The sequence below is a fragment of the Dasypus novemcinctus genome, chromosome 4, assembly GCF_030445035.2.
Source record: "Dasypus novemcinctus isolate mDasNov1 chromosome 4, mDasNov1.1.hap2, whole genome shotgun sequence".
Lineage (NCBI taxonomy): Eukaryota > Metazoa > Chordata > Mammalia > Cingulata > Dasypodidae > Dasypus > Dasypus novemcinctus.
The window spans coordinates 59,161,371-59,187,720 of NC_080676.1; the positions used below are offsets into that span (position 1 = coordinate 59,161,371).

General features: G+C 53.7%; 3 protein-coding genes across 5 annotated transcripts; 2 read left to right on the forward strand and 1 right to left on the reverse strand.

The window, feature by feature from the left end:
* The first annotated feature begins 1,188 nt into the window (after window positions 1–1,188).
* On the forward strand, window positions 1,189–4,406 carry POLR2H (RNA polymerase II, I and III subunit H). 2 transcript variants are annotated; one of them, XM_004464561.5, is made up of 5 exons: window positions 1,189–1,729; window positions 2,188–2,271; window positions 2,354–2,447; window positions 2,979–3,062; window positions 3,994–4,406. In XM_004464561.5, the coding sequence occupies exons 1-5, from the start codon at window positions 1,657–1,659 to the stop codon at window positions 4,109–4,111; spliced, it is 453 nt and encodes a 150-aa protein (XP_004464618.1). In that variant the 5' UTR covers window positions 1,189–1,656; the 3' UTR covers window positions 4,112–4,406. The 2 variants fall into 2 exon arrangements, with proteins under 2 accessions (XP_004464618.1, XP_058151466.1); XM_058295483.2 differs by lacking the exon at window positions 2,979–3,062.
* Window positions 4,407–7,483: 3,077 nt separating this feature from the next.
* THPO (thrombopoietin) lies at window positions 7,484–11,096 on the reverse strand. Its single transcript, XM_071214661.1, is given in 6 exon segments — window positions 7,484–7,702; window positions 7,704–8,282; window positions 8,521–8,688; window positions 10,148–10,234; window positions 10,582–10,709; window positions 10,943–11,096. Coding segments are annotated over 6 exon segments (1,062 nt in total). The 5' UTR covers window positions 10,956–11,096; the 3' UTR covers window positions 7,484–7,615.
* Window positions 11,097–14,576: 3,480 nt separating this feature from the next.
* On the forward strand, window positions 14,577–23,591 carry CHRD (chordin). Of its 2 annotated transcripts, none has more exons than XM_058295474.2 (23): window positions 14,577–14,778; window positions 15,004–15,107; window positions 15,524–15,653; window positions 15,773–15,901; window positions 16,004–16,103; window positions 16,240–16,327; window positions 16,691–16,832; window positions 16,948–17,088; window positions 17,163–17,254; window positions 17,330–17,477; window positions 17,614–17,720; window positions 17,845–17,964; window positions 18,583–18,739; window positions 19,054–19,274; window positions 19,744–19,857; window positions 20,186–20,452; window positions 20,541–20,634; window positions 20,752–20,808; window positions 21,080–21,183; window positions 21,649–21,751; window positions 22,366–22,520; window positions 22,688–22,787; window positions 23,123–23,591. In XM_058295474.2, the coding sequence occupies exons 1-23, from the start codon at window positions 14,631–14,633 to the stop codon at window positions 23,176–23,178; spliced, it is 2,877 nt and encodes a 958-aa protein (XP_058151457.1). In that variant the 5' UTR covers window positions 14,577–14,630; the 3' UTR covers window positions 23,179–23,591. The 2 variants fall into 2 exon arrangements, with proteins under 2 accessions (XP_058151457.1, XP_058151458.1); XM_058295475.2 differs by having other exon boundaries at window positions 14,578–14,778; window positions 17,172–17,254.
* The last annotated feature ends 2,759 nt before the right edge of the window (window positions 23,592–26,350 follow it).

Consider the following 26,350-nt stretch of genomic DNA (forward strand, 5'->3'; position numbering starts at 1 on the left):
CGCCGGCACGTGGAGGGGCCGGTTCGGCCCGCGACTCTCCTCGTCGGGGCGGGAGGGGCCGGGGACGCCGGGGCACGGGCCTGGACTCGGGGGCTCCAGAGCTGCCTGAAGCCAGCTCTTCGGGCCCAACTGCTCGCTCTGGAGCGCCGCCCTCTGCTCCTCGGAAGGGGCGAGCGGCTGCGTCGGGCCTCGGAAGCTCTGTCTGCGTCGCCGGGAGTGAAAAGGAAAGCTGGGGGCACTCAGAGGGGCATCGTGGACGTGGGAGAGGTGGGGACGGGGGACGCTCGGAACTGAGACCCTCGGGCTGCCCCATCCCCTCCCTTCCTCCGGACTCCCCCCCCCCCCCCCAGGGAGGTGCACTTGAACCTGGCCTGGGGATGTGTGCAGAGGTGGAGGGAGGGCGGCGGTGGAGAGGGGTGAGGCCCGAGGGAAGGGAGGTCTGGCTGTCGCGGAGGCCACTCCTGGGAGGAGGGCGTGGGGGGCAGAGGTCGCTTCTCCCTGGCTGGCCTCTAGGAGAAACCCGAGGAGCTGCTGACGTCTCGCCGCTGTAGGGGAATGGCTTGTTGGGGCTCGGCGTTCCCTACCAGGATCCAGGGAAGGAGAGGGCGGGGGTAGCACGCGAGTGGATGGAGAGTGTCAGGGACAGAGTAGGGAGAGGGACGGGACAGTCCAGAAACAGGCAGTGTGCGGGAGGGGGCAGTACAGAATAAAGTGGGCAGAGCCTTTACCCAGGGGAAGAGGAGCCAGCCTCCAGGAGGAAGGGGGAGGTGTGAGGGAAGAACTGGTATCCGAGCGAGAGGATATTGCCAAGATGCGCGGGCACATGGGAGATCAGTGTCCAGAGGGAGAGGGCAGTGGTGGGGGGACTGGGCAGTACCAGGCTTGAAGGGGCAATACCCAGGGGGAGAGCAGTCTGAGGGATTTACTGTCAGGCTGAAGGGGCGGTGTGGGGGAAGGGAGCAGGGCCCAGGGCAACAGGGCAGTGGTGGGAAGGGTGCAGTACTAGGGGCGAGGACAGTGCAGGTTTTCCTCTTGCCCATGGTGACATCATGGCAAATTCCCAAACTGGACGGACCCGGCTCGGGTGACGTCCAGCAGGCCCGAGCCGGTCCGGGTCGGCCCAGGGAGCCTCGGTGCCAGCTGGAGGGGCTGGGCACTGTGCCCTGCCTGGCCCGCGCCCCGGAGGCGGGGCTCTGCTCCGCCCGCCCTGGGCGCGGACTGTGCCCTCGGCGAGCACGCGGACGGCAGGGTAGGGCCAGGGCAGGGCCCCTCTGGGCTAAGCTCAAGGTCCCAGTCAGGGGTATGCCCCAGGCTTCTGGACCCGCCTCTGCAGAGCGCGCAGTGGAGGTCTAGGGGAGCTGGAGAACCCGCTCCTCCTCCGCCGGGGGCGGGGCCACCTGGACCTGAGCCCCTCCTTCAATACGAATCCTCTCAAAATGCAAGCACTGGGAGCGGAAGCTATCAAGCCCCGAGAGGAAGGCGACGGAAGTGGGAGCGCTACGGCCCGCCCTCGCGCACGCGCCCTCTGCTCCCTTGCTGCCGGCGTTCAGGCGGCATCCTTTCTCCTGACTCCTGTAATCTACGCGAGGGTGTTCGCGGACCCTCCACTCATAATCGCGCGCTCAGCACCTCTGCTGCTCTCGTGGACCTTTCACGATGGCAGGCATCCTGTTTGAGGATATTTTCGATGTGAAAGACATTGACCCGGAAGGCAAGAAGTTTGACCGAGGTGAGTAAGGTATGTAGGGGCCGTTTGAGGGAAAGAGGCGATCGCCCCCCGGGGCACGGCCATGGGCCCCGCGCCCTGTCCACCCAACTCTCGTAGCCTGTCCCTACCGGTAGGCCGTGATGTAGAGACCTAGTCGGTAAGACCAAACCTTTGGGTGAATGAATACTTTGTCCAAAACCGGGTTGTTTCTTAATCACCTATGCAAGGCTAGAACCTGGATATTATTCCCTGCCAGAGGACCTTTGATTCTTTTTTGGGGATTCCATTCCCTGGCCATAGTTTTTCTCTCCATTTCCTTCTTGCATATCTGGCTCTGATTGAGCCTGCACATCTATGAGAGTGGAGGAGAGGCCAGTGAATGCAGCCTGGGTTAGATTGTGTTCTGTTGCATATAATCTCCAAAGTGGGTCTGCTCTGGGCCTGGCAATTATCTCTACCCTTTCTTTACTTTCCCCCAGTGTCTCGACTGCATTGTGAGAGTGAATCTTTCAAGATGGATCTCATCTTAGATGTAAACATTCAGATTTACCCCGTAGACTTGGGTAAGTATTGCACACAGATAATAGCAAGGGGCTTTTTGCCATTACAGCTGGTCTTCATGCTCCGATCCGCCATTATTTTCAGGTGATAAGTTCCGATTGGTCATAGCCAGTACCTTGTATGAAGATGGTACACTGGATGATGGTGAATACAACCCCACAGATGACCGGCCTTCCAGGTGAGGGAGTTGAGAAGGGAGTACTTGAAATGTCCCCTGAGAACTAAGTAAATAAGTAGTATAGAAAGACCTTTATTTAATTTGTGGAGTAAATGATTATCAGCAGAATCCTATTACCCTAAGGAAATTGCTACATTTAAGAATTCACACAGCCAGGTATTTTTCAGGAACACTGATTACATGTTTGTGAGTTAAAGATTTTTGATGGCTGAGGGAATGGCCCTTGAGTGACATAAGTGATGTGAGCCTTGTGCTTTGGGAGGGAGCTTGGTGTGGTCACAGGGCTTTGGTGCACCATGAGTTCAAATCTCAGCTGTAATATTTGCTGAATAACTTTAACCTCTTTCAGTCTTGGTTTCCTCATCAGTAAAATATAGATTGTATATAGTTGACAGAGTTGCTGTGAGGACTAAATGACATATTTGTAAAGTGCCTGTTATAATGCTGGCACTTAGTTATAAGATACCATTTTTAAAGGGCCTCTTATTGTTAATTATTATTAAGAATAACTTTGTCCCTGTTGTTTCACAGGGCTGACCAATTTGAGTATGTAATGTATGGTAAAGTGTACAGGATTGAGGGAGATGAAACTTCTACTGAAGCAGCAACACGTCTGTAAGTTCAGTGGTCTTGTGAGAACCTTCCCTCCTCACCGTCCTGAGAATTTGGGTCATGCATATGCTTCCTGTTTCGGGTCATTTTTCATAAGCACCTCAGACCTAGGGTGGGACCTAGAAGGAAACTCTTCTTGAAAGAATCTAATTTGAAATATAGGCTGCTCACTTTGCCCTTTGTCAGGACCTGAGGACTCCATGGTCCAGATAAGAAGCTGGTAATTTTGCTGTGTGAAGCTCAAAGGAGAGTTGCTTCCCTAATACCTAAATGCAACATCAAGAGATTAAACTGCTAGGCTTTTTGTTTTTGTCTATTTGTGTGTGTGTTTTGTTGTTACTCTGCATCACAGTCCCTACTTCTTTGGTTTCTGTGTCCAGCTATTTTTTCTTTTATTTCAAATCTTATTAAAACAATATGTGCTCATTTTAAGAAATTAAAAAAATATGGAAAAATAATGCAAAGAAGGAAAATAAGACATCTTAATTTCATACTCAGGAATCACTTTATATAAACATTTTTGCAAATTCTAGGTTTTTTCCCCTGGGTACCTTTTTTTTCTTCATTTGAGGTCATGTTGTTTATTACAAATGTTCTCTTCTCCTTTTTCTTAATGTTATGTAAAATATATTTCCTCATGTCAATTTAAAACTGTTCCTAAACATTTTAATGGCTGCATAACATTCCATAAACAGATATATCTTAATTAATTTGACAGTTTCTTTAATTTAATTTTGGGCATGTAGGTCTTTTCCGTCATTGCTAATGGAAAGAATACTGCATGTGTCTGTGCATTCATCTTTGTCTGAATTTTGGTTCCTAATGACAAAACACTAGAAGGGTGCCACTTATCTTTCTTATGCTGGGATGGACAGCTGCTGAGTGGTGGCTGCTCCAGAGCTCAGACTCACGGGACTGGGGCCTTCTGTTTCAGCTCTGCCTACGTTTCCTATGGGGGTCTGCTCATGAGGCTACAGGGTGATGCCAACAACCTGCATGGATTTGAGGTGGATTCCAGAGTTTACCTGCTGATGAAGAAATTGGCCTTTTGAACTACCGAGGAAGCCAACCTTGCCATTTAATCACTCAGGTCATGGACATTTTGTCCATTTCTGTCCTAACCTCCCATCTGACTTGTCGGCTTGAGGGCATCACCATCCAGACGACTTTATTCACACCTGAGTCGCATTTGCTGTTGTCTACCTTAGGGAGGGGCTGGCCTCAGTGCTCTGTTAGGTGGTCTGGACTCAATGGGAACTGGGTTTTGAAGAGTCATTGGGAATGCTTAAAGTGAATTAGAAGTTGTTTTGTGTATATGATTTTTAAATTAAACTTTACTTTTTCAGATTCCCTTTTTTTTTTTGAAAAAAACCATTATGTTAAAATCACCTTTTTCCAACTTGTCTGTTGTATATTTTTGGCTAATAGCCAATTGATCATGTGTCAATGTAGGATGTATCCTAGCCTTTTGATTTCTGAGTTCAGGGTTATCTAAGTCTCTTGGCTGACTAGTCCCAACATTTATCCTCCAATGTGGTTTTCTGTTTGGGAGAGAGTGTTTTTGTGCTTTTGGCTCCTGAGGGCATCCCAGGCCCGGAAGATACCACCCATTTGGCATAGAATTTTAAATTGGCAAGGAGCCCTGCTCGTGTCCTTCCAACACTTTCAGTCTCTTAGACAGTCAGTTCACGTTGACTTGAACGAGTCACTTGCATAGCCTGGAAATGTTCGTTATTTTTATGGACTTTTTGGGCGGAGGTTTTTAGATACAGCATGGGGTACAACTGTATGAAGAGAGGACTTGGGGGTTATGGAAGTAGGTAGAGAAGCTCTCTGCTCTACACTCTAATGGTGACCTAGGAGGGAGAGTGAGTGTTGGTGGTTCTTACCAGTGACACTGAACAGGGAGCTGCTACATAGACCAGTGAACTGGACAAGGCAGCAATATCAATGAGGAAGGCAGAACTGTGCCAGTGCCTGGGACAATGCGGCAGCCTGACTGCAGTCACTAATCTATAAGTGGGGGAAGGAAAACGTGGAGGAAATGGTGGTGTTCACAAGGATTCCAGTGCATGACCTGATTGTTCAGCCTGGAATTAAAGATCTCTGCACACAGGACTCTGTTTTCCTCTGAGAAAGTCAGTAACAATCCAGAAAGATGCTTAGGGTGTGTATGTTAAGCAGTTGTCTCTTTTGATCTCCTGGTTTTGCCATGGTTGCTGGACCCCCTGCTGGAATGCCTGGGGTATTTCCTTCCCCATCATTTTCAGGTCTTTATAGAAGGTGTTGGAAATAGTATTTAGGGAAATGGGTTGAAAATGAATGGCCTCTGCAGGGGGGAGGAAAGGTGTTTCTTTTGTCTCTCTGTAGGGGGGAAGGGGGAAAAATAGGAGATGTAATGGGGGGATATAATGCAGTAGTTGAATAGAAATAAGAGCGTTCTGGTTGTAAAAGTTTTTGCCTTTTGTATCAAGGGAAGAAGGGGTGGAATCAGCTGGACAGATTGACTTTTGGGAATGGGTTATGTTCTCAGCAGGGGCAGATTAGTTCACACTGGAGCAGCCTGAGAGTTATTCACATTTGCCCTCAACTGGAGTAAGTCAAGGGCCTAAACTGGGTGCCTGAACTTCCTGACTATAAACTTGGAGTTTTGCCATCCTTGCTGCTCATCAGGCTGTGCTGAGAACCCATAACCCTTTTTCATTTCTTTTCCTGGGTTCTGGCTCTTCATGTCCCGTAAGGTGTTTCCTTTAATCATTAAATTGAACTTCAGTATTTCAGTAAATTTTAATTTCTACTTAGCATTCCCTTAATGGTATTCTGGAATTTGTAGTGTGGATGAACTAATTTTCCCCATGCAGTAACTGACACCATCCAAGATTTGGACAGCACTTTTGAGCTTTGTGCATTTGTTTTGATTCCTTCTCCTTGGAAACTGTTCTGTACACGACGGGAAAGAGGGACACCTGGAGATGTCTAAATTGGTCAGCCCCACTAAGAGCTTGGTTTTCTACTCTGAACTCTTTTAACTGTCGACATATTTACTCTCGAGGCTTTTCCAATAAATAGAATCACTGAGTGATATATTGGATATATCTGAAAAGAATATGGACTCCTGAGTGAGTCAGACTTGAATTTTTATTCTTTTCCTGCTTATAGCCTGTGCAACCATTGGAAACACCTGGCTTCACTGAGCCTCAGTTTCCTCACCCTCAAAAGAGGGATGCTAATACCTACCTTCTGGAGTTGTGTGAGCATTAACAAAAGTTACTATACTTAAGGGTCCTGGCACATTGGCTTAAACTCTATTGTTCTGGAATACCTTTGGTGATCCTGGGGTATGTGTGGCAGTGTTTGGAGCTGTGGATTTCTGGCTCTTCCACCTACATGGTACTCTCCTTTCCTTAAAAAAGAAAAAAAAAAACAAAACGAGGAAAAAACCCCCACTAATTTTCCTGCAGGAGCAGGTTGACCTTTACAATGGAGTTTTTGTTTTGTGCAATGAAACCTCCTTTTTCTGAGCACCAAGCCAGCATTTATTTGCAAAGCCACATAGCCTGCCTCTGGTTTCTCTTCTAGAGATCCCCTAGCAGAGTTTATGGTGTTCACACAGGGCCGCTTTTTAGAGTCTATGAGCTTCTGGGAATTGGGAAATGAACCTTCAACTTGTACTTGACTTGCACTTGTCTCTCCTGCTGTGTGAGCTCAAGGAGACTGACTCATTACACTTCCTGCACTTCCCCCTGGCCTCCACAGGAGGGAGGCAAGAACCCATGCCTGGTGAAGCCTCCTGCTGAGTGGCTGCAGCCCTAGCTGTTTGCTCAGCTGTCACATCCCAGTCTTGTCTTGACTGAATTGTCTGCACAGGCTTACCTGGGGTGTGAGGCTCTCCGGGGCTTCCTGTTAACTTTGGGGGCAGGGATTTATTGCCCCCTTCCAAAAGAACATCTTTCCCCTCCTTTCCAGTTAGCTTTTGGGTACAGTCATTTATTCTTCCTCTACACAGGCGCAGTTTTGTCTAATTGTGTAGGGAGAGCCTTTCTGAGAGAGAACTTCTCATTCATTTCTCAAAAGCAAGGCTCTTAAGAATTGAGGATCAACCAGAATCCTACTGGGGATGATGGGTAAACAGATGAGGACATTCGAGGGCCTTAAGCTCAAAGCATAGGAAACCACCCTCGCTCTGTTTTCTGAGATAGGGTTTAGTCTCTATCTCGGTTCAGAGGCCAGGCCAGCTCAGGCCTTTGTGGAATTATTATATGAGAAAGAACATAAAGAGAATTATTCAGTTATAAGTTTGTACAAAAAATAGACCAAAGATAATTAGCTGCTCTGAGGAATACTATTCCTAGTTTAAAAAATAGCTTCTGAGGTTTTATAATATATAATGAAAAGTGATCCTTTTTTCTGTCCTGTGTATCCCCTTTTAACAGGGCTTTGGGTTCAGGTGAAAGCAGGAAATCTGGTATAGCTGCATTTGACTCCCAGGGCCCTCTCTTCTGGGTAAGGGAATTATACATGAGAGACCATTCTGAAGTTGGCAGTCCCCAAGCACCTTACCCTTCCTGAGACTGATTCTGGGTGTAAGGATGGATTGTAATTAGAGAAGGGCTGCTAGGGTTGGGTGGGATAACAGACGAGTCAAGGAAGAGGGTGTTGGAGCTGGATCACAGGGGTTGGTAAGGTGGGTGGAGGAGAGACGTGTGTGTACTGTCCAGGAGGAAGATGGGCTGGGGAAGGAAAATATCCAAGCCAGAGGTTGGATGACAAGGAACCTGTCTCTGAAGTTCCTGGAGGAATGTCTGGGGTTCCTGGGACCCTGGGTGAGGGTCCAGGGAAGAGTCCATGAGTTCCATTCAAGGATCCATGCGTCCTGTTCAGGTATCCAGGGATTTGGTTCAGGGTCCTGGAGGTTTGGTTTAGCAGAGCAGGAATCTTGGCTCTGAATCCCTGCAGCTTGTTCAGAAGTCCAGAGCCAGTAGTCCCTGCTGAGGCACTGGGGTTTCTCTCCAGCAATCCAGAAGTCCTGTTTGGGAGCTTGTTCAGTGTGAGGAATAGAGAGGTACTGCCTGAGACAGCTGTGGTGGGTAGGGCCCGCCTGGCACAGAGGGTGGGCCCTACTACAAGCAGCAGGAAACGCACCTTTCCTCGGAGCAGTTGTTGGAAGCTGAGGAAGATGGCATTGGGATCCTCGTGAGCTGTGGTCCTGCTCTGTGGAGGAAGCTGAAGGCAGAGGATGGGCCTGAGGCCAGAGACTTGGGCCAGATATCATGCTTCCCTTGTCTATAGGGAGAAGATAGTGTACCAGCACCCAGGCTTTATGGCTGGGAGGGAGCACTCCTTGGGAACTCAATGCTTTTATCCTGCAGGTTCCTAGAATTCCCCTTTCTTCTCTCAGGTCTTCTAGGGGGACTGGATCAGAGAAGGGCAGTACTTATAGATCATTTGACTGGGGTCTTACCTGAGTTCCAAGGAGGCCCTGCAGAGCCCCAAGGAGGAGGCGGACCTGTCCAGAAAGCTGGCCCAGGAGGGATGAGAGGCAGGTGGGTCCCAGTTGTCCCCGGGCTGCCATCACTCCCTCCAGCAAAAGGGTCACCGCTCCCAGAACGTCCTGTGCCTTGGTCTGCTCCTGGGAACAAGATGGAAGAGAAGCGGACTGCTTCAAAGGGCATGCTGTTAGCGGGTGGGGAGCCTGTAGGAGTAGCCAACAGAATGAATCATAGGAGCTGAGAATTGGACAGGACCAAGGTCCCGCCCAGCACAGGAATTCCTTCACAGTTTCCCGACAATTGGTCATCAGCCTCTGCTTGAATAACTCGTGTCCGGTAACCCAGCCGGTATTACACTTAGTTTTAGTCAGAAAAGGTTTTTTTATCCCCCCCTTACATTATGCTTAAATCTGTTCCACTCTTAACTTTTACCTCTTGGTTCCAGCACTGCAAATCTACTCTTTCTGCTACAAGGATCATACAAGGAGTTTTAGATGAAGGGGAGGAACTTGCTAATAAATGGAAGAGCTGGAATTACAAGGGAGCTGTAGAAACTGCCATTTTTCTCTGACCCTGTGCTCCTAAAAAACCTGAGGGAATGGAAGGGAGTTCTGGAGATCATGAGGGTAGGAGAGTTGACTTACTAAGGAGTGCTCCTTCCATGAAAGTTTCCTGAGTCCCAGATTAAAGCACTCCTCCACAAGACTACCACTTTTCTTCAAGCTATTCAGACAGGGATTTTTTTCTTTTCTTTCTTTTCTTTTTTTAAGCCATTCCTCATATGGCATGTTTTCTTACTATTTAGGGTATTTTCTTCTGGAGACATGCTTATTTAATATGGCTCCTTTTGAATAAATTAGCATGTATCCAGAGAAGGTTTTCCAGTCTCAGTCTAGTACTTTTAAGTATAGTCCAATTAGTATAGAGTTTTGTATGAAAGGTTCCACATTCTGGATGCTAAACATATCCTAGAGCAGCCTAAAATTGTGAGGTTTTAAATTAGCTGCTTCAGTAATGTTTACATGTGAAATTTGGGGTTAACTCAACCTTCCCACATCTTTTCTGTAGGAATTTCTAGAGCTAGAAGTTTGTAGGAGGGAAGTATTGTGGCCTGAAAGCTAGAATAGAACTTTGCTTAGTTAAGTCACACAAGCAGAATTCTATCTATCTATCCATCCATCCATCCTAAATTTCATCTTGTTTTTGACCTAATCTTTCAGCAGTTTGAACTCAATTCTGTCTTTTGTTGTTTTAGCTGTGCTGCCCAGCTTTGTGTCACCTGTGGATGACAGATCAGCCTTACTTTTTCATGCCCACTTAAAGTTTGAACAGGAATAGGTCAAAGGCATGGTCATGAGAGCCTTCTGTCCAGCTCTTTGTGGTGCTCAGCTCTGAATCAATTGAACATATTGGTCTCACAAGCCATCATCCTGTCCATAGGATATGATGAGAGGAGAAGGTAGATTGGGTTAGTGTGGCTAAGCTGAAGCTGAAGTATTTTGAGGGTGCTCAGGAATTTTGAAGAATCCATGGGAAACAGTAGGAAATTGATGGAAGAGAGGACTTGGGCAAACCAAGGAAAGGGGTGGCCTTCCTTACCGTCTGGGTTTTCCATTCTCCCAAGCTAAAGTCCACAGCAGGCAGCAGGACAGGCGTGGTCAAAGGGTTAACGTCTGGGCACTGGCTCTGTGGGAAAGGATTGGAGGTGGGGGAGAAGGAGCTGAAATTGAGGGAGGTTTGCTGGCCCAGTGGCCAGGATAGGCTTCCATGAGAAATATGTCCAGACTGGAGCTTTTTAAAAGAGGGTTCTTTTGTAAATGGAGTATTTGTAAATAAAATCAAAGAATTAAAAAAAAAAAAAGGTTCTAGTTCAAATCATAATCTCTGTCAGGGAGTGGTGATCAGTAGGTGGTGGTCTTTCCAAAAACAATATTGGAAGAATAGCAATTGGATCAAGGAGTGAGAGGAAGTGAAGGGAGTGAGGCATCTTACCAGGTAAGTGGATAGAGGGGATAGTACTTGGGAATTCTCACCAGTCTGCTGTGCAAGGCCTGGTAGTCACGAAGCAGTTTGTTTAGCAGTCGGGGGTCACAGGCAGGAGGAGCAGCGCTGGACAGAGTTAGTCTTGCAGTTAGGAGAAGAATGACCACGAGGAGCAATTCTTTGATGAGAGGTCAGGTTGAAAGGGATGGATAAGGAAGAAATCATTGTGGGGTGATGGTCCAGGAATTCCCATTTAGGACCCAGACCTGAAATTCAGGGAATCTGACACTCAGATGCTTTACTCCTGGGAGATTGGGTTCCCCTAGTCCCCTACCACTTAGCATGTGCCCTTTCTCTTTTGCTCTCTCCCGTGTTCTGATCTGGCACTAGGACCCTCAAGAGTGTTCTTACCAGGCAGCTCCATTCTGGCCAGGGTGTCTAGTTGGAGTGGCTCCCTGTATGGGGCCTCTCCCCTGAATCCTTCCTGGGGCCATGGAGGCGGCTTGGGCTTTTGCACTTCTGGGCAGAGTGGGGGTGGGGCACAGGTGGGCCAAGGATCTGGAATCTATCCTGAAAGTGAGAGCAATAATGAACATTTAATTAAAGGAAAAGACTACTTGGCAAGGGGAACAGAATCTTGGAGGGCTTGAGTTGCTTACCAGCCTAGGATGGCTAAATCTGAATGGTCTCCCCGTTTTCCTGTGCAGCTTACAGGATCTCCTCTTTGTCAGGGTTCCTCAGTAAACCTGATGTGGGTTTAGTACCCCACCCCTTACCCCCTTCCTGAGAGCAACAGGATGGGATCTGTGCACTCACACCTTAACCTGCTTCAAATTCTGAGCAATCATGGTTGCTGGATTAGAGAAAATCTGGGATGGGGACAGAGAATGGAAGTATGGTGGCACAAACTGGGAGAAGAGTGGAAAATGGCTGTAGGATCAGAGTGAGGAACTAACAAACATTTACAATGTATTGAGTGGTACTTTCAGATTTGGGAATGGGAGTTGGGTGGGAAATTGGGCAAAAATATAACTGGTGCTATTTGAGGGAGGTTAGTAAAAGATAAAAAGAAAGTAATGTGGGAGAAGTTAACTTCGTATTCTTTCCCTATTTACTCCACCATAAAGCCTCTGGGAGTTTTTCTTTCTTTGTACTCCAAGTTTTGAAGTCCCTGGTTACCATGGCAAAGAGATGGGCTAAGAGTCCTGACACTTCCTTCCTGAAGTGGATTGCCCAGGAATGGGTGCCTGCTGAGTGAGGTGATGCCTACCTTCCATGGCTTACCTTGCCTTAGACACCCACCAACAATATCTGTCTCATGCTCCACACTCTCCTCCCTGCCCCCTCTGCCGACCCCTTCCCTTTCTTTCACAGGACCCCCCACGTGGCTTCCTCCTTTCACAAGTTGTGCAAAGAGGCCTGCACCTGATTCAATATTGGGATTTCCTGTAGGTCTGTCAACAGGCATGAGCCCTCCTCCCATTACCCTCTCCTTGTGCCTTGGCTTTCTTGACCCAGCTTTCCCCAGCCCAAGATTCAGAGCCTTAAGCTAACAAGGAGTGGGGACTGGGGCTGTGTCCATCTTGGTGCTGTGCTCCCCAAGCCTTTCGTATTTCCTCCGGTATTTCCTTATCCCCTTTCCTGAGGGCCAGCCCCGACTGTGCTATATTCCACCAAGTCTGTGATCAGTCCCTTAGAAACCAGCACCCCACCCCCTACCCCTGCTCTGTCCTGCTCCTCCCATTCTGGGAAGGCTAAAACTCTTCTCGACAAAGGTCAGTGCCTGTAGGTTCCAGTTTGCCTGCCCCTCCCCCAGCGGAGAGCCCAATTCCTCTTTCCTGTCCTTCCTACCCTCACTTAACCCCAAACCCTGCTTGCCACTCACCGCGTGGAGAAGGGCTCAAGGACCCAGGTGTAGAGTGGGCAGCACTCTGGGGAGCAGATGGGTAGGAAGACATGTGGCGTAGGGGCACAGCCCCTCCACGGCAGTGGGGACACACGCCTGTCCTGGCCACTTCTGCCCAATCAGAGAGCAGGGAGCCACCAGGCACTGGCGAGGGCCCCCGGAAGTGACGCCTTCTCCTCCCACCCACACTGGACCTGGAGGCCCTGCCTGGACCATGGTCCACTGGCGGAACCCAGCGCCTCCACCCACGTACACCACAGGGAGGATTTGAGTAGTAGAACCCCATCTTTTCCTAGGAGATGGAAACCTGGGACCTGGCTGGGGGAGGAGATGGGAAGGGAGCAGAAGGTTTTTCTAGAAGGAATTTGGCAGGTCATTTTTGTGCCTGGGGAAGAGGCTCTGGAGTATTGTTTTAGACTGATGGATCTTAAAATGCCTGGCTTTTCCCGGGACACTACACCTGTGGCTGAAATCCAATAGGTCTCTTGCTTTCCTGCTTTTCTCTCCTGTAACTCCCTTGGGGTCCTATTTTGTCGTTCTCTCTTTCTGAGTGGGAATCTGAGTATTGTCTGTTTTAGAGAATGATCCTATTAGGGATCAGTTTTAGGGGAAAAGAGTTTGGACAGTGTAAGGGGACTGGATGGTGAGGGGTGTGTAGTACTGGGCTAAGCCTAGGCTCACGTGCTCCCCTGCCGGGACCCAATGGCTTAACAACTAAACCCACTCATTTCTGCCTGTGCCCGCCCTTGCCTGCTTGCCCTTGCTCCCTGCCTCTTCCATTGCCTACTGCTCCACATGTGACGAGGAATAACCAGGCCCATGTGTCCCTGTCTTAGGAAAGACAGTTGCTGAACCTCCCCCGCAAATACCTCCCCACTGGCCCCCCTCTTCCTTTGGCCCTGGCTCTAGTTCCTTTGCTTTCCCCTCAATCCCAGTCTCCCCACAGTCTCTGTCCTCAGGGGCCTCCTGACCTGACCTTGTTCCCAGGCCCCTCTCACCCCTCAATTCTTCCTCAGGCTTTATTCTGCTTCTCCTCCCAAGGATGGGGCTGTCTGCTAAGGAGTATGGCCTAGATCCCAGAATTCTCCAGTTCAGCCAGACAAGATGCCTCCCAAGATTAGGAAGGACGGTGCTGGGATGGCTGGGAGGCTGGTGGGTGTGTGGAGGTGGGAGGGAGAGAGAGGCAGTTGTGACCAGGAAACCAAGACAAAGGAGGTTGGGGTGGGGAGGGGAGGCAGAGGTCCCCTGGGTGAAGGAAGAGGGTGAGAAAGCACTTCAGGCTGGGCACAAGGGTGGGATAATGGGCCTGAGGACAGGTTACAGTGGCAAGAGAAACACTGTCACCGGACAGAAAGGGGGAACACCGTCTGTTTCTGGCAGGGTCCGCCTGTCCGAGGAAAGAGTAGGAGGAGGAGAGACCTCAGGGAAAAGGTAGGGATGCAGGCTAGGCAGTGAGAGAGGTTGGAATGGGGGGCCTTGAGGGGTGCTGTGTGCCCAGAGGCAGAGGGCGATCAGTTGATAGGCCTTTCTTGCACTTTGTCATCCTTAAAGCTAAGTCTTCATCCTTTTGGCAGGATCCCGGTCCTCGCCCAGTGGCCCGCCCAGGCCCCAGGCCCCAGTCCCAACCCCTACTCCACCATGGCCTGGGGCTCCCGTCCTGGGCAGGAGGCGCACCTCCCGGGGTCCAGCAGCCCGTGGCCGCCGGCAGCAGGGGGCTCCAGGCCCGCCTCTCCTTCCCCTCTTCGCGCCCCCTGGTCCCTCCCCTCCTCCTGCCCCCTCCGCTCCCCCTTCCCCGCCAGTCCCTCCCTCCTCCCCTGCCCGGTCCCAGCCCCTCCCTCCCCTCCCCCACTCGCGATCCGGGCCGCTGCTGCTGGGCCGGACCCCCCGGGCTCAGCCCGGCCCCTCGCCGAGCCGCCGCCGCCGCCCGGTTTGCTGAGGAGGAGGCCCCTGGCCGGGGCGCCGGGCGCGGGGCATAAAACGGGCCGGAGCCGGCGCCCGAGGCACTAGAGTCGTGTACGGCCCAGGTCAGCGGCCGCCAGCCCGCGTCCTCCCGTTCGGCGCCCGCCGCGCTGTCCCGGCCCCGGCGCTGGCCCCGGCCCCCTCCCGCCGCACCGCCCCCGGCCCGGCCCTCCTCCCTCCTCCCGCGCTCGCTCCCTCCTCCCCTCCCGCCTCCCCAGCTGTCCCGCTCGCGTCATGCCGAGCCTCCCGGCCCCTCCGGCCCCTCTGCTGCTCCTCGGGCTGCTGCTGCTCAGCAACGGGCCGGCCCGCGGCACCGGCCCCGAGCCCCCCGCGTTGCCCATCCGGCCCGAGAAGGAGCCGCTGCCGGTTCGCGGAGCGGCAGGTAGGTGGGCGTCCCGGGGGAGGAGCGGGCGAGAGTCCGGCCCGGGACAAGTCCGCGCCTCCCCGGAGGGGGCGCGGGGCGCAGGTGGCGCGGCGCGCGGCCGGACGGGCGGGTGAGGGCCGCGGGGCGCGTGGTGCCGGGGGACCCAGGGCCGGCGGGCGCGCGCCCGGGGCGGGCACCCGGCAGGAGAGGGGCAGCGGCCGCCAGCCAAGCGCGTCCCCGCAGGCTGCTCCTTCGGCGGGAAGGTCTATGCCTTGGACGAGACGTGGCACCCGGATCTGGGGGAGCCCTTCGGGGTGATGCGCTGCGTGCTGTGCGCCTGCGAGGCGGTGAGTGGCCCCGGCGGGGATCCTTGGGGGTGGGGGAGCGCTGGGGTGCCGGGACGTCGGAGCGCGCTGAAGCTGCTGAGGGAGAAAGCGGAGAGCCCACGGACCGGCAGGCGCTGGGATATTTCTCCCCACAGATGCGCGGGCAGGGGGACCGCCCCCCTCAGGTCTCAGGTATTAACTATTATTCATGGTTCACTAAGTGTCCGGCGCTGTTACGGCCCCGCTGTAGATACTGTTATTGTCCCCATTTTTCAGATAGAGATCCTAAGCACCTTGTCCAGCATCACGCAGAGCGTTGACTCCGCTGGACCGCCCTGCATTGGTCCCGGAACGCGTCTCCGCCCCACTCCCCACCTCGCCCTTGGTCTCGCGGGGCGATGTCTTGAACTCCCCTTTCCCGTCTTCTCCGCAAGCAGCCTCAGTGGGGTCGCCGCGCACGGGGCCCGGGCAGGGTCAGCTGCAAGAACATCAAACCCGAGTGCCCAACCCTGGCCTGCGGGCAGCCGCGCCAGCTGCCGGGACACTGCTGCCAGACCTGCCCTCAGGGTACGGCCGGCTGTGCCACGGCGTGAGGGCGGCGGGGCCGCCACACTACCCCGGGACTGCGGCGGCCGACTGGCCCGGCCTCTGGCCAGCTGAAGCCCCTGTGCCCCGCCCCGGTGCAGAGCGCAGCGGCGCCGAGCGGCAGCCGTCGGGCCTGGCCTTCGAGTATCCGCGAGATCCTGAGCACCGCAGCTATAGCGACCGCGGGGAGCCGGGCGCGGAGGAACCGGCTCGCGCTGACGGCCACACGGGTAGGCGGGGCGGGGGGAGCGGGGTGCGCCAAGGGGTAGCGTAGTAGTCGGCGCCGGGCCGCCGCGGCGGCTGACCGTGCGACCCTCTCCTTCCCGACGCAGACTTCGTGGCACTGCTGACCGGGCCCAGGTCGCAGGCGGTGGCCCGCGCCAGAGTCTCGCTCCTGCGCTCTAGCCTGCGTTTCTCCATCTCCTACCGATGGTGAGAAAGGAGAGGAAGGAGAGGTCAGCTAGGGGGCGGGGCAGGAGAATTGGAAGACTGGGGGCGGGGCAGGGGGTCTGGGGGACTGCTTCTGGCCCAGGCTTGGGTTCCGCCTCACCGGATCCCTTACTCCTAGGCTGGACCGCCCCACCCGGGTGCGCTTCTCAGACTCCACTGGCAGCATCCTGTTTGAACATCCTGCAGCCTCCACCCAGGATGGCCTGGTGAGACGATGCCATTTATGAGCCCTTGTCCAGTCTGAGCACTGTGCTGAGGGCTTGCTATGCATTACCTCCTTTGGTCCTCACAACAGCACAGTGGGAGGAAGGCACTGACATTATGATGCCCATTTTACAGATGAGGGAACTGAGGCTCAGTAGCAGAATGTGATTTGCTCAAGGTCACACAGCTAGTAAGTGGTGGAGCCAGGATTTGAACCCACGCATCTAGCTCCAGAGCCCCCTTCTTAAGCTTCCTAGGAGGGATTGGGGGCTCCTACCTGTATTCTTTCCTCACCAGGGCTGGACCTCTCAGCTGGCCTGGCCTGCATACTGTCTGAGTAGGGCCTCCTTGTCTCTCTGCTTTAGGTCTGTGGGGTGTGGCGGGCAGTGCCTCGGTTGTCCCTGCGGCTCCTTAGGGCAGAGCAGCTGTATGTGGCCCTCGTGACACCCACTCACTCTTCAGGGGAAGTCTGGGGGCCTCTCATCCGGCACCGGGCCCTAGCTGCAGGTGAGAAGAGCAAATGGCCCCTGGGTGTGAGGTTCTGCGCCTTCTCTATCCCTAGGAATGGGGTGGACTGAGGAGGGGATGTTCTGATGGGCTCTCATAGCCCTCCCTCCCCCAGAGACCTTCAGTGCCATCCTGACCCTGGAAGGCCCCCCTCAGCCGGGCGTGGGAGGCATCACCTTACTCACGCTCAGTGATACGGAGGACTCCCTGCATTTTTTGCTGCTCTTCCGGGGGCTGATGGAACCCAGGAGTGGGGGTAAGTGGGATGGAGGCAAAGCATGTGAGGGGATAGGGGGAGTCCCAAGCTCTCTTAGGTGTCCACATGTGCAGCTATTGCAGGACCAGCCCAGGTTCCTTTGCGGCTCCAGATTCTACACCAGGGGCAGCTACTGCGAGAGTTTCAGGCCAATGCCTCAGCCCAGGTAAGTGAGGATCTGGCTCTTGCTGCTACCTGCTTGGCCCTCCACTGCTGCCTATACACCCTGCTCTGTCCACAGGAACTGGGCTTCGCTGAGGTGCTGCCCAACCTGACAGCTCAGGAGATGGACTGGCTGGTGCTGGGGGAGCTGCAAATGACTCTGGAGAGGGCAGGCGGGCCAGGGCTGCGCATCAGTGGACGCATTACTGCCAGGCCGAGCTGTGATGGTGAGACAGGGTGCAGCCTGGCACCCCAGGCACAAACAACTGAGAGACACTGATGGGGTGGGTGTGGGAGGGGCCCTGAGGACTGGGATGTGAGTGGCTGTGGAGCCAGCCTGCCACCTGCCCCATCCCTCTGCAGTCCTGCAAAGTGTCCTTTGTGGGGCTGATGCCCTAGTTCCGGTCCAGACGGGTGCTGCTGGCTCGGCCAGCTTTGCATTATTAGGAAATGGCTCTCTGATCTACCAGGTAAGAGTTGGGGACTGCAGGAGGTGGGGAGGACAACGGGAAGGCAAAGGATTCCCCTGCAATGGCTCAGGCCCCAGGCCTTCTCTGCCACACCAGTTTGCCCTCCCCCAACCCTCCCCACTAGGTGCAAGTGGTAGGTGCAGGCAGTGAGGTGGTGGCCATGACGCTGGAGACCAAGCCTCAGAGGAGGAACCAGCGCACTGTCCTGTGCCAGATGGCTGGACTCCAGCTGGGAGGACACACGGTGAGGGCTGCAGGCCGAGCTGGACCACGGGATCTGGTTACACAGGGCCCATGTGCCAGAGCTGCCAGGGCTTGGGCTGTGGGAAGCCAGGCTGGGTGAGCAGAGATGTTTGGCATCATTTACTTACTGACAGGCTCTCTTGTTGATTCATTTATTCGTTTGACACATGAATAAATGTGAGCCCCTTACTAGGGATTGGAATGCAAAGAAACTAAGACATAACCCCTATCTTCAGTAAGCTTGCAGTCAAATGGGAGGGGACGGACAGGGAAACTAGTGCAAAACGCCACATAATAACCAGTGAGCTGCACTGGTGGCCTTACTTATATTACTTTTGGCCCTCACAGTACCCATTTTATATATAAGGAAGTGAAGGATCAGCGAGGTTAAGTAACTGCTCAAGATTACACTGCTCAAGAAGTGACAGAGGAGATACTGGAAACTGGGCCTGTAAGGTTCTTACCTAGTCTTACTGGTGTAGTATGGAAGTGTGTATGAATCTACAGGGGCTACAAAATGTGGAATGGCTTTAGGATCTTGGGCTTAGGTAGAGCTCAGGAGGGCTTCCTCGGGGACCTGGCAGGCTGCGGCTAGGCCTCAGCCCTCTCTGCCCTCCAGGCTGTGGGTGTCTGCCCTGGGCTCAGTGCCCGAGGGGCTCATATGCTGCTGCAGAACGAGCTCTTCCTGAATGTGGGCACCAAGGACTTCCCAGATGGAGAGCTGCGGGGGCACGTGGTTGCCCTGCCCTACAGTGGGCACAGTGCCCGCCACGACAGTGAGTACCCCCAGGGCTCTGCCTGTCCTTAGGTGTCCTTTAACCTGTGGCTCCATGTGAGGGACGGTGCCAGAGGGCCAGAGCCCAGTGTGTCTCACTGTGCCCTCGAGCTCCAGGTTGCCATCTAGAGAGGGCAGGGTTGCCTACGGGGCCCTGCCGGCAAGCCCTCCCTATGGCCTGCTGCTCTCCAGGCCTTGGGCCTATGGACAGTGTCTCCCAGCTCACAGTTGGGTGGGGGAGGTGGAGAACGTCAGGACTGAGGGGCTGCTCTAGGTTACCTTCTTATCTGTCACCTCTCTCCTGTCTGGCCCCAGCACTGCCTGTGCCCCTGGCAGGAGCCTTGGTGCTGCCCCCGGTGCGGAGCCAGGCAGCAGGGCATGCCTGGCTCTCCCTGGACACCCACTGTCACCTACACTATGAAGTGCTGCTGGCTGGGCTTGGTGGCTCAGAACAGGGCACTGTCACTGCCCATCTTCTAGGGCCCCCCGGGATGCCAGGGCCCCGGCGGCTGCTGAAGGGGTTCTATGGTTCAGAGGTGAGGACATGATGGTATGGGACAGCTTGGAAAATATCTGCTTTTTAGCATGAAGGGCTGTGTGGGGGAAGCAGAGTGCAGGCTACCTGGTAGGGCAGAGATGAAAGTGCTTAGGAGTCAAACAGACTGGGGGACAAATCTGACATAACCACTTAGCAGCTGTGTGATCTTGTGCAAGTGGCTTAGACTCTCAGAGGTAATCTGTGTAAAGCACTAACAGTAAAACACAGCTTTTATTATTCATTCTCCTCCCTGAGTCTTTCTGCAATGGGCTTTCTTGAGTAGGACCTCCAGAGGGTTGGGGTGGCTTGCCGTGGACTTGGAATCTGAGCAACACACCATGGCTAATGGGCTGCTTCTCTGGAGACCTTCTTTAACCTTTCTGGGTCCTGGTTTCTTCATCTACGAGTTGAGGATGGTAGGCTTAGCCCTGCAGTGCCCTGTTCCTGAACCTTCTGTCTACTCACAGGCCCAGGGTGTGGTGAAAGACCTGGAGCCTGAGCTGCTGCGGCACTTGGCTCAGGGCACTGCCTCCCTGCTCATCTCCACCAAGGGTAGCCCCCGGGGGGAGCTGCAAGGGCAGGTAGGTGTGCACTGGGGGTGGTGGGGATGGAGCAGAGTTGGCTGGCACTGTGTGCTCTTGGGCCAGTTGCTTGCTCTATCTGAGCCCTGGGAATGGTAGTATTGAACTCCCTGGCAGGTTAGGGAGATGAAGCCAGACAAAGTATATATATATATAAAGAGATCACTTCTGTTGCTGGCAGCTGGGACCATTGATGTGACTGGTGGCATCCTCCTGGGGTGGCTGGGTGCTCTGGGGGCAGGACAGGGGGCTGAGGTGTCTGGCTGGCCGTGGTGGTGGAGATGCAAGGGGAAGCCTGGGCCCTGCTTCCACTGGCCTCTCCTTCCAGGTACACGTCGCCAACCACTGTGAGGTGGGTGGCCTGCGTCTGGCGGCAGCCGGGGCTGAACAGGCACGGGCACCCAGGGCTCCAGATGTGGTGGCACTGCCCATGCTGCCTGCTGCGCCAGTCCCGGAGGCCCCAGGACCTGCCAAACCCGGTGGCCTCGGACGGCCCCGGGACCCCAACATGTGCTTCTTTGAGGGGCAGCAGCGCCCCCATGGGGCTCGCTGGGCACCCAACTATGACCCGCTCTGCTCGCTCTGCACCTGCCAGGTAGGGGGTCAGGGAGGGCACACTGGGGCCCCAGGGCCTGGGGCAAGGGGCCCGGGCAGTCCAGTTCAGCACCCGTCTCTTCCTGCAGAGGCGCACGGTGATTTGTGACCCCGTGGTATGCACACCGCCCAGCTGCTCGCACCCAGTGCAGGCGCCCGACCACTGCTGCCCCATGTGCCCTGGTGAGTACCTGGCAGGGGAGGAGAGGGACTGGAGAGGGCAGCCTGGCAGGGGATTGGGACTCTAGAGAAAGAAAGGAGGGTGGTCACTCTGCCCTTGGCATACCTTTGACTCTGCAGAGAAACAGGATGTCAGAGACCGGCCAGGCCTGCAGAGGAGCCGGGACCCTGGAGAGGGTGAGCTGGAAGAGCCCTTCTGTGGACCAAGAGGGACACAGGACAGTGAGAATATGTGTGTGTGTGTGTGTGTGTGTTTGGGGTGAGGGCAGGAGCTGAAGACTGAGGGGGCTCAGGTTCCAAGTGACAACTGACAGGGATTCTTAGTGTTACTGGCCCTCGAGTGGACCCTGGGGTGAGGCCAGCGTGGGGCGGGCTGGAGGCACAAGGCTTGGCTGTGGGCCTAGCATGAGCTCAGCACTAACTGCAGCTGGGCCCTGTCTCCTACCAGGCTGCTATTTTGATGGGGACCGGAGCTGGCGGGCAGCGGGTACCCGGTGGCATCCTGTCGTGCCCCCCTTTGGCTTAATTAAGTGTGCTGTCTGCACCTGCAAGGTATGGCTGTCCAATCTTCTTTGGTGCCATAACTCTGGTTGGGTCTGTGTCAGCCTCCCGTCGGGTCTGCAGAGATGGGGAGGGTCTGCCAGGCGAAGAAAGCCCCTCCTTGGCAGGGAGGGCTCAAGGAGAGAGGCAATACTAGAAAGTTCCTTGGCTTCAAGAAAAGGGCAATGGCTGGCTGGGTGTGAAGTCTGACTGCCAGCCAGCTAGCTCCGCCTGCCTGAGCTCATTTCTGTACCTCCCCGAGCCTCACTTTCCTCTCCTGTAAGTGCAGATAATACCACCTGCCTTGCAGGGTTACAATGAGGTTTTGAGTTCAGGTATGTAAAGAATCAGCCCAGGGCTTCTGGGTAAAAAGCCACAGATATATTATGGTTGAGGCATGGGAAAGGAGAGGGAGGGAGTTGGAGGCATGTGTGCCCCCCGCCTTCCTGATGCCCCTTGTTCAATGGATCCCTACAGGGGGGCACTGGAGAGGTGCACTGTGAGAAGGTACAGTGTCCGCGGCTGGCCTGCGCCCAGCCTGTCCGCGCCAACCCCACTGACTGCTGCAAACAGTGTCCAGGTGAGGACCAGGTACTGAGGCCTCATAGGCAGGCCTTGCCTGGGTGAGGGGATTGCATAGCGGGTAGGGGGAAGATGCCTGGGCTGGAGCCAGGGCTCTAAATTTAGTGGATGGAATGTCTGACTACTAGTGTGGTATGTACATTCCTGTTCCCCTCCACCCATCCACCCACCCGTCCATCTACACGTCCATCCACACGTCCATCCACACGTCCATCCACCCACCTGTCCATCCACCCGTCCATCTACACATCCACCCACCTGTCCATCCACCCATCCATCTACACATCCACCCACCCGTCCATCCACCCACCTGTCCACCCACCCATCCATCTGTCTGTCCACCCATCCATCCATCCATCCATCCATCCATCTATCCATCCATCCATCCACCCATCCATCCATCTGTCCACCCATCCGTCCATCCATCCATCCATCCATCCATCCATCCATCCATCCATCCATCCATCCATCCATCCATCCATCTTTCCATCCACCTATTGAATGCCAGAAACTGCTAGGTGCTGGGGATTCAAAGACAAAACTCAGTGGCCCCCACAAAGCTCACATCTACTGATCCTTTCCTCCTCCCTGCCCCTCTGTCACTTCCAATAGTGGGGCCAGGGACACGCCCCCAGCTGGGGGACCCCATGCAGGCTGATGGGCCCCGGGGCTGCCGATTTGCGGGACAGTGGTTCCCGGAGAGCCAGAGCTGGCACCCATCGGTGCCCCCCTTTGGGGAGATGAGCTGTATCACTTGCAGATGTGGGGTAAGTGGGGAGCAGGGGCCTTGTGTGAAGTGGGCATTGGGGGCCTGGCTCAGAGTGAAGAGACCCTTCCAGGGAGGGAGGCTCTGGGGGCAGGCTTCCCTGAAGATGCTGGAGGCCACTGTCCCAGTGGCCCTGGGGGACTATCAGTCTGCTCTGTCCTGCACCAGGCAGGGGTGCCCCACTGTGAGCGGGATGACTGTTCAGTGCCACTATCCTGTGGCCTGGGGAAGGAGCGTCGCTGCTGCTCCCACTGCACACCCCGGCGGCGTAAGTGAGGGCATCAGCTGCAGGCTGACTGTGGGAGGCCTGGGGAGGGAAGGGCACGCTTCCTGTGTGCCAGGAACCGCATCACCTGCTTCACAAATGGCATCCCATTCCATCCTTACAGCAACCCTGCAAAGTTTTTATTTATCGCCTTTTCCTTACAAATGATATTCTGCAGCTTAGGGGAGTTAAGCAACTAGACTAAGGTCCCCCAGCTGGTGTGTGCTGGCTTGATTTGAGAATTCTGATCTTTCTGGGACCAGAACAGAGGCTCTGCTCTGTTTCTCTGTGCTACCTCATTCCTTCTATCCTCCCCGCACTTTCTCATCTGTCTTCAGCTGCCCCAGAGACCAGGACTGTTCCAGAGGTGGAGAAAGAAGCTGAAGGCTCCTAGGGAGCTGCCAGAATGCCCCATGACCAAGAGGATGGGCCTGGGCTGGGGCAAGGGGTGGCACCGAGGACTCTGCCTTTGCCTTTGGCTGCTCTTCTCTGCCCCTTCTCCCTCCCCCACTACCTCTGGGAACCACAGCTCCGCAAGGGGGAGGGGCAGTCCGAGCTGGCCAGACCAAGGCCATTTCTACTCCAACTCCTGCCCTTCGGCCCTCCAGCCCCTCCAGCCCATCCCTCCCAGCCTCTGCCCTGGAAGCCCAATCCCTTTCCCTCATACATAATGTCACTGGCTTGTTGGATCTTTTAATTTATCCTCACTCAGCACTAAGGGTCCCCCCACTCCATTCCTGCTGCCCCTGAGCTGAGCAGAGTCATTATTGGAGATTTTTGTATTTATTAAAACATGTTTTTTCAGTCTTTGGACTTGAGCTTGTCTCTCTGTGGGGAGGGAGCTGAGTGGGCCCCATGGAGAAGGGCCTGAGAATAGGCGGTGAGAGAGGAACCCTGCAGAGGGAACAGTGCACAGAGTGGTCGGCTGGTGCGCCTGGACTCGGGGCTGGGGCCTGTCCTTGAGGTGGACTAGAGCCTCGAGAACTCAGGCCCCTGGTGCAGGATTTAGACTCAGGTTCCTTTTCCAGTGGTCTAGTCACGGCAAATGTCCACCTTCCCTGCCTATAAAGTGAGGCCAACACTTTCCTGTTATTTTTCCTTCTTGGAAACTAATGTGTTCTCAGCCAGTTCTGGGGCAAATCTAGATCAGAGTGGACTGGAATCAGCCCTGCTCTAGCCCGTGGCTGAGCTTCTCGTGGGACCAAGTGAAGCACAGAGTAGAGAAGCCCCCTTGCACCTTACTTCTGCCGCTAGGAGCTGGGCATTCCCGCAGACCCAACAGGCGATACAGAAACAAGAGTTTCGGAACAGAGATCGAACAAGTAAACAAACCTGCAGATCTATCTTTTGTGTAAATGATGTGGAGTCTGGAATTTTATGATCTGGTAGAGTAGGAGGAGAGAGAAATCATAGCCTTCTTATTTAGTGTTCGGCGAGCTGTGTATGGGGGAGAAATTGCTATCCGAGGAATTCAGCAGACTGAATTCCAGTTCTGCTGTCACCTGAGTTATCTAAGCTCCATGAGCCTCTGTTTCCTTAAGCAGCTCAGTGCCTAGCTTATATTCCTTGGAAAAGGCACTCTAGCTGAGGTGCTTTGGAATGAAAGGCAGGGAGACATGTAGGGAGGAGAGTGGTCATGGGCATTGATGACAGGGGACGTGATATTCTGCTGGGTATCCAGAGTTGGTGGGTGTAGGGAGAATGAGGAACCAGGTGTGGAACGAAGGGAAGACAAGGATGAGGATACCTGCACTTGGGGGAGCAGGAAAGCCAGAGAAGGAAGAAAAGGCAGCAGGACTCAGTGCAGCGCAAATGCAGGGAGCTACGTACAGCACCCAGTGGTATAATGGAGGCTTAGGTCCAGAAATGGGTGCTCTGATAGCACAGTCTTCCCTGGGGAGGGAGTTTAGCGAGAAAGGTTGGGAAGGGAAATTCTGATCCTTAAATTGAACATGAGTTTGTTAGTGATGTCTCATGGGACTAAAAGAAAGGTAGAGGCGGTGGGCAGGGAGATGGGCATGTTGCCCCCTCGCCCCCCACCTGGATGGGTCCAGGAAGTTCTTCTCAGGGACTCTGAGCCCAGGCACCGAGCGGGCTTGAGAGCAGGCCTCAGGAGCTGTGTGCTCAAGGAATGACTGAGTAGAAAAGCTAAAGGATCCCGGCAGGGCAGAGTCCTTAGGCGAAGGCCTTGTAGCATCTGTTCTCCAGCAGCTGGTGTTCTGACCAAAGCTGGCCAGTCCCAGGCAGGTGGTGCGGCGACGCGGAAGTCCAACCCCGTGCAGTGTGTTGGGGACTTCGCGTCTGACTTTTTGGAAGCCCTGGCACGCAGAGCCCTCAAGAGGGCACCCCATCCACTCCCCTATAGGCAACTGAACAACCATCAGGAAGCCCCTTCCCTTTCCAAAAACCCAAAACCCCAAAAAACACAAAACAATAACAACAAACTAAGAAGAGGCCCATTTTCCTGGGTAGACTATTTCAGTGCTTCAAAAAGTTACTATTAGGATTATTTAAAATTTGATTTCTAGCCTTGGAGGTTTGGCCTTTTTCGTTTAAGAGGGTTTGCCTGGACCTCTGAGCTTCTCCAGCAGAGATGGAAGGAGAAACCTGGGGGATTGGTTTGGCTGGGGAAATGGTTTGGATACCTCTGCTTTTCAAAGTCTTCCACTCTGCCAAATCCTATTCCTGAACTTCCTTTTAAGCAGCAGTGACACCCCTTTCCTGACTTTTAAACACCAAATCCAGATTTTGGTACCTCAGGCAATGAACAACCGTTGGAGCCCTGGAGTTACCAGGGCAGTGTCTGCGCACTTGTCTGCGTAATTTATGGCAGTGATTTAAGCACGGTCATCTTCAAATGACCACCAATTTGTGGAAGTGCCGCGGGGCAGGGGGGGCACACCCCTGCTTCCACGAGGGCTGCTCCACTGCTGGGAAAGACTGCATTCCAAAGAACAGTTGGTTGCTTTAAAAAAGGTTTCTGAACAACTGTTTTATAGCATTTTGCTCTTAGTCTTTTATAAAAAATAATGGAAAATAAAATAATGAAAGTGCTGACAGCACTGACAGAAAGTAATAAAGTAATTGGGACAAAGAGGGAATGCTCACTGGCATGCCGGAAGGGACACATTTTAACTCATTGGATTTAAAGTTGTCAGAGATTCTGGGTGAAGGGAAAAGCCACAGAGACTATGTATGGAATGCTGGAAAAATATTGTTAAATTTTGGGACCAAAGGGAAGGGATTATTCGGAATTGTGTAATTGTAGTCCTTGGCGAATGGAGCCACCCCTTATAATATTGTTTGCCTTTGATACTTTTTTTTTTTAATGTATAAAGGGGGCTGCCAGAATTACTCTTTTAAAAAAGATTTATTTATTTATTTTATTTCTCTCCCCTTCCCTCCCACCCCAGTTGTCTGCTCTCTGTGTCTATTTGCTGTGTGTTCTTTGTCCACTTCTGTTGTTGTCAGCAGTATGGGAATCTGTGTTTCTTATTTTTGTTGTGTCATCTTATTGTGTCATGGGAATCTGTATTTTTTTTGTGTGTGTCATCTTGTATCAGCTC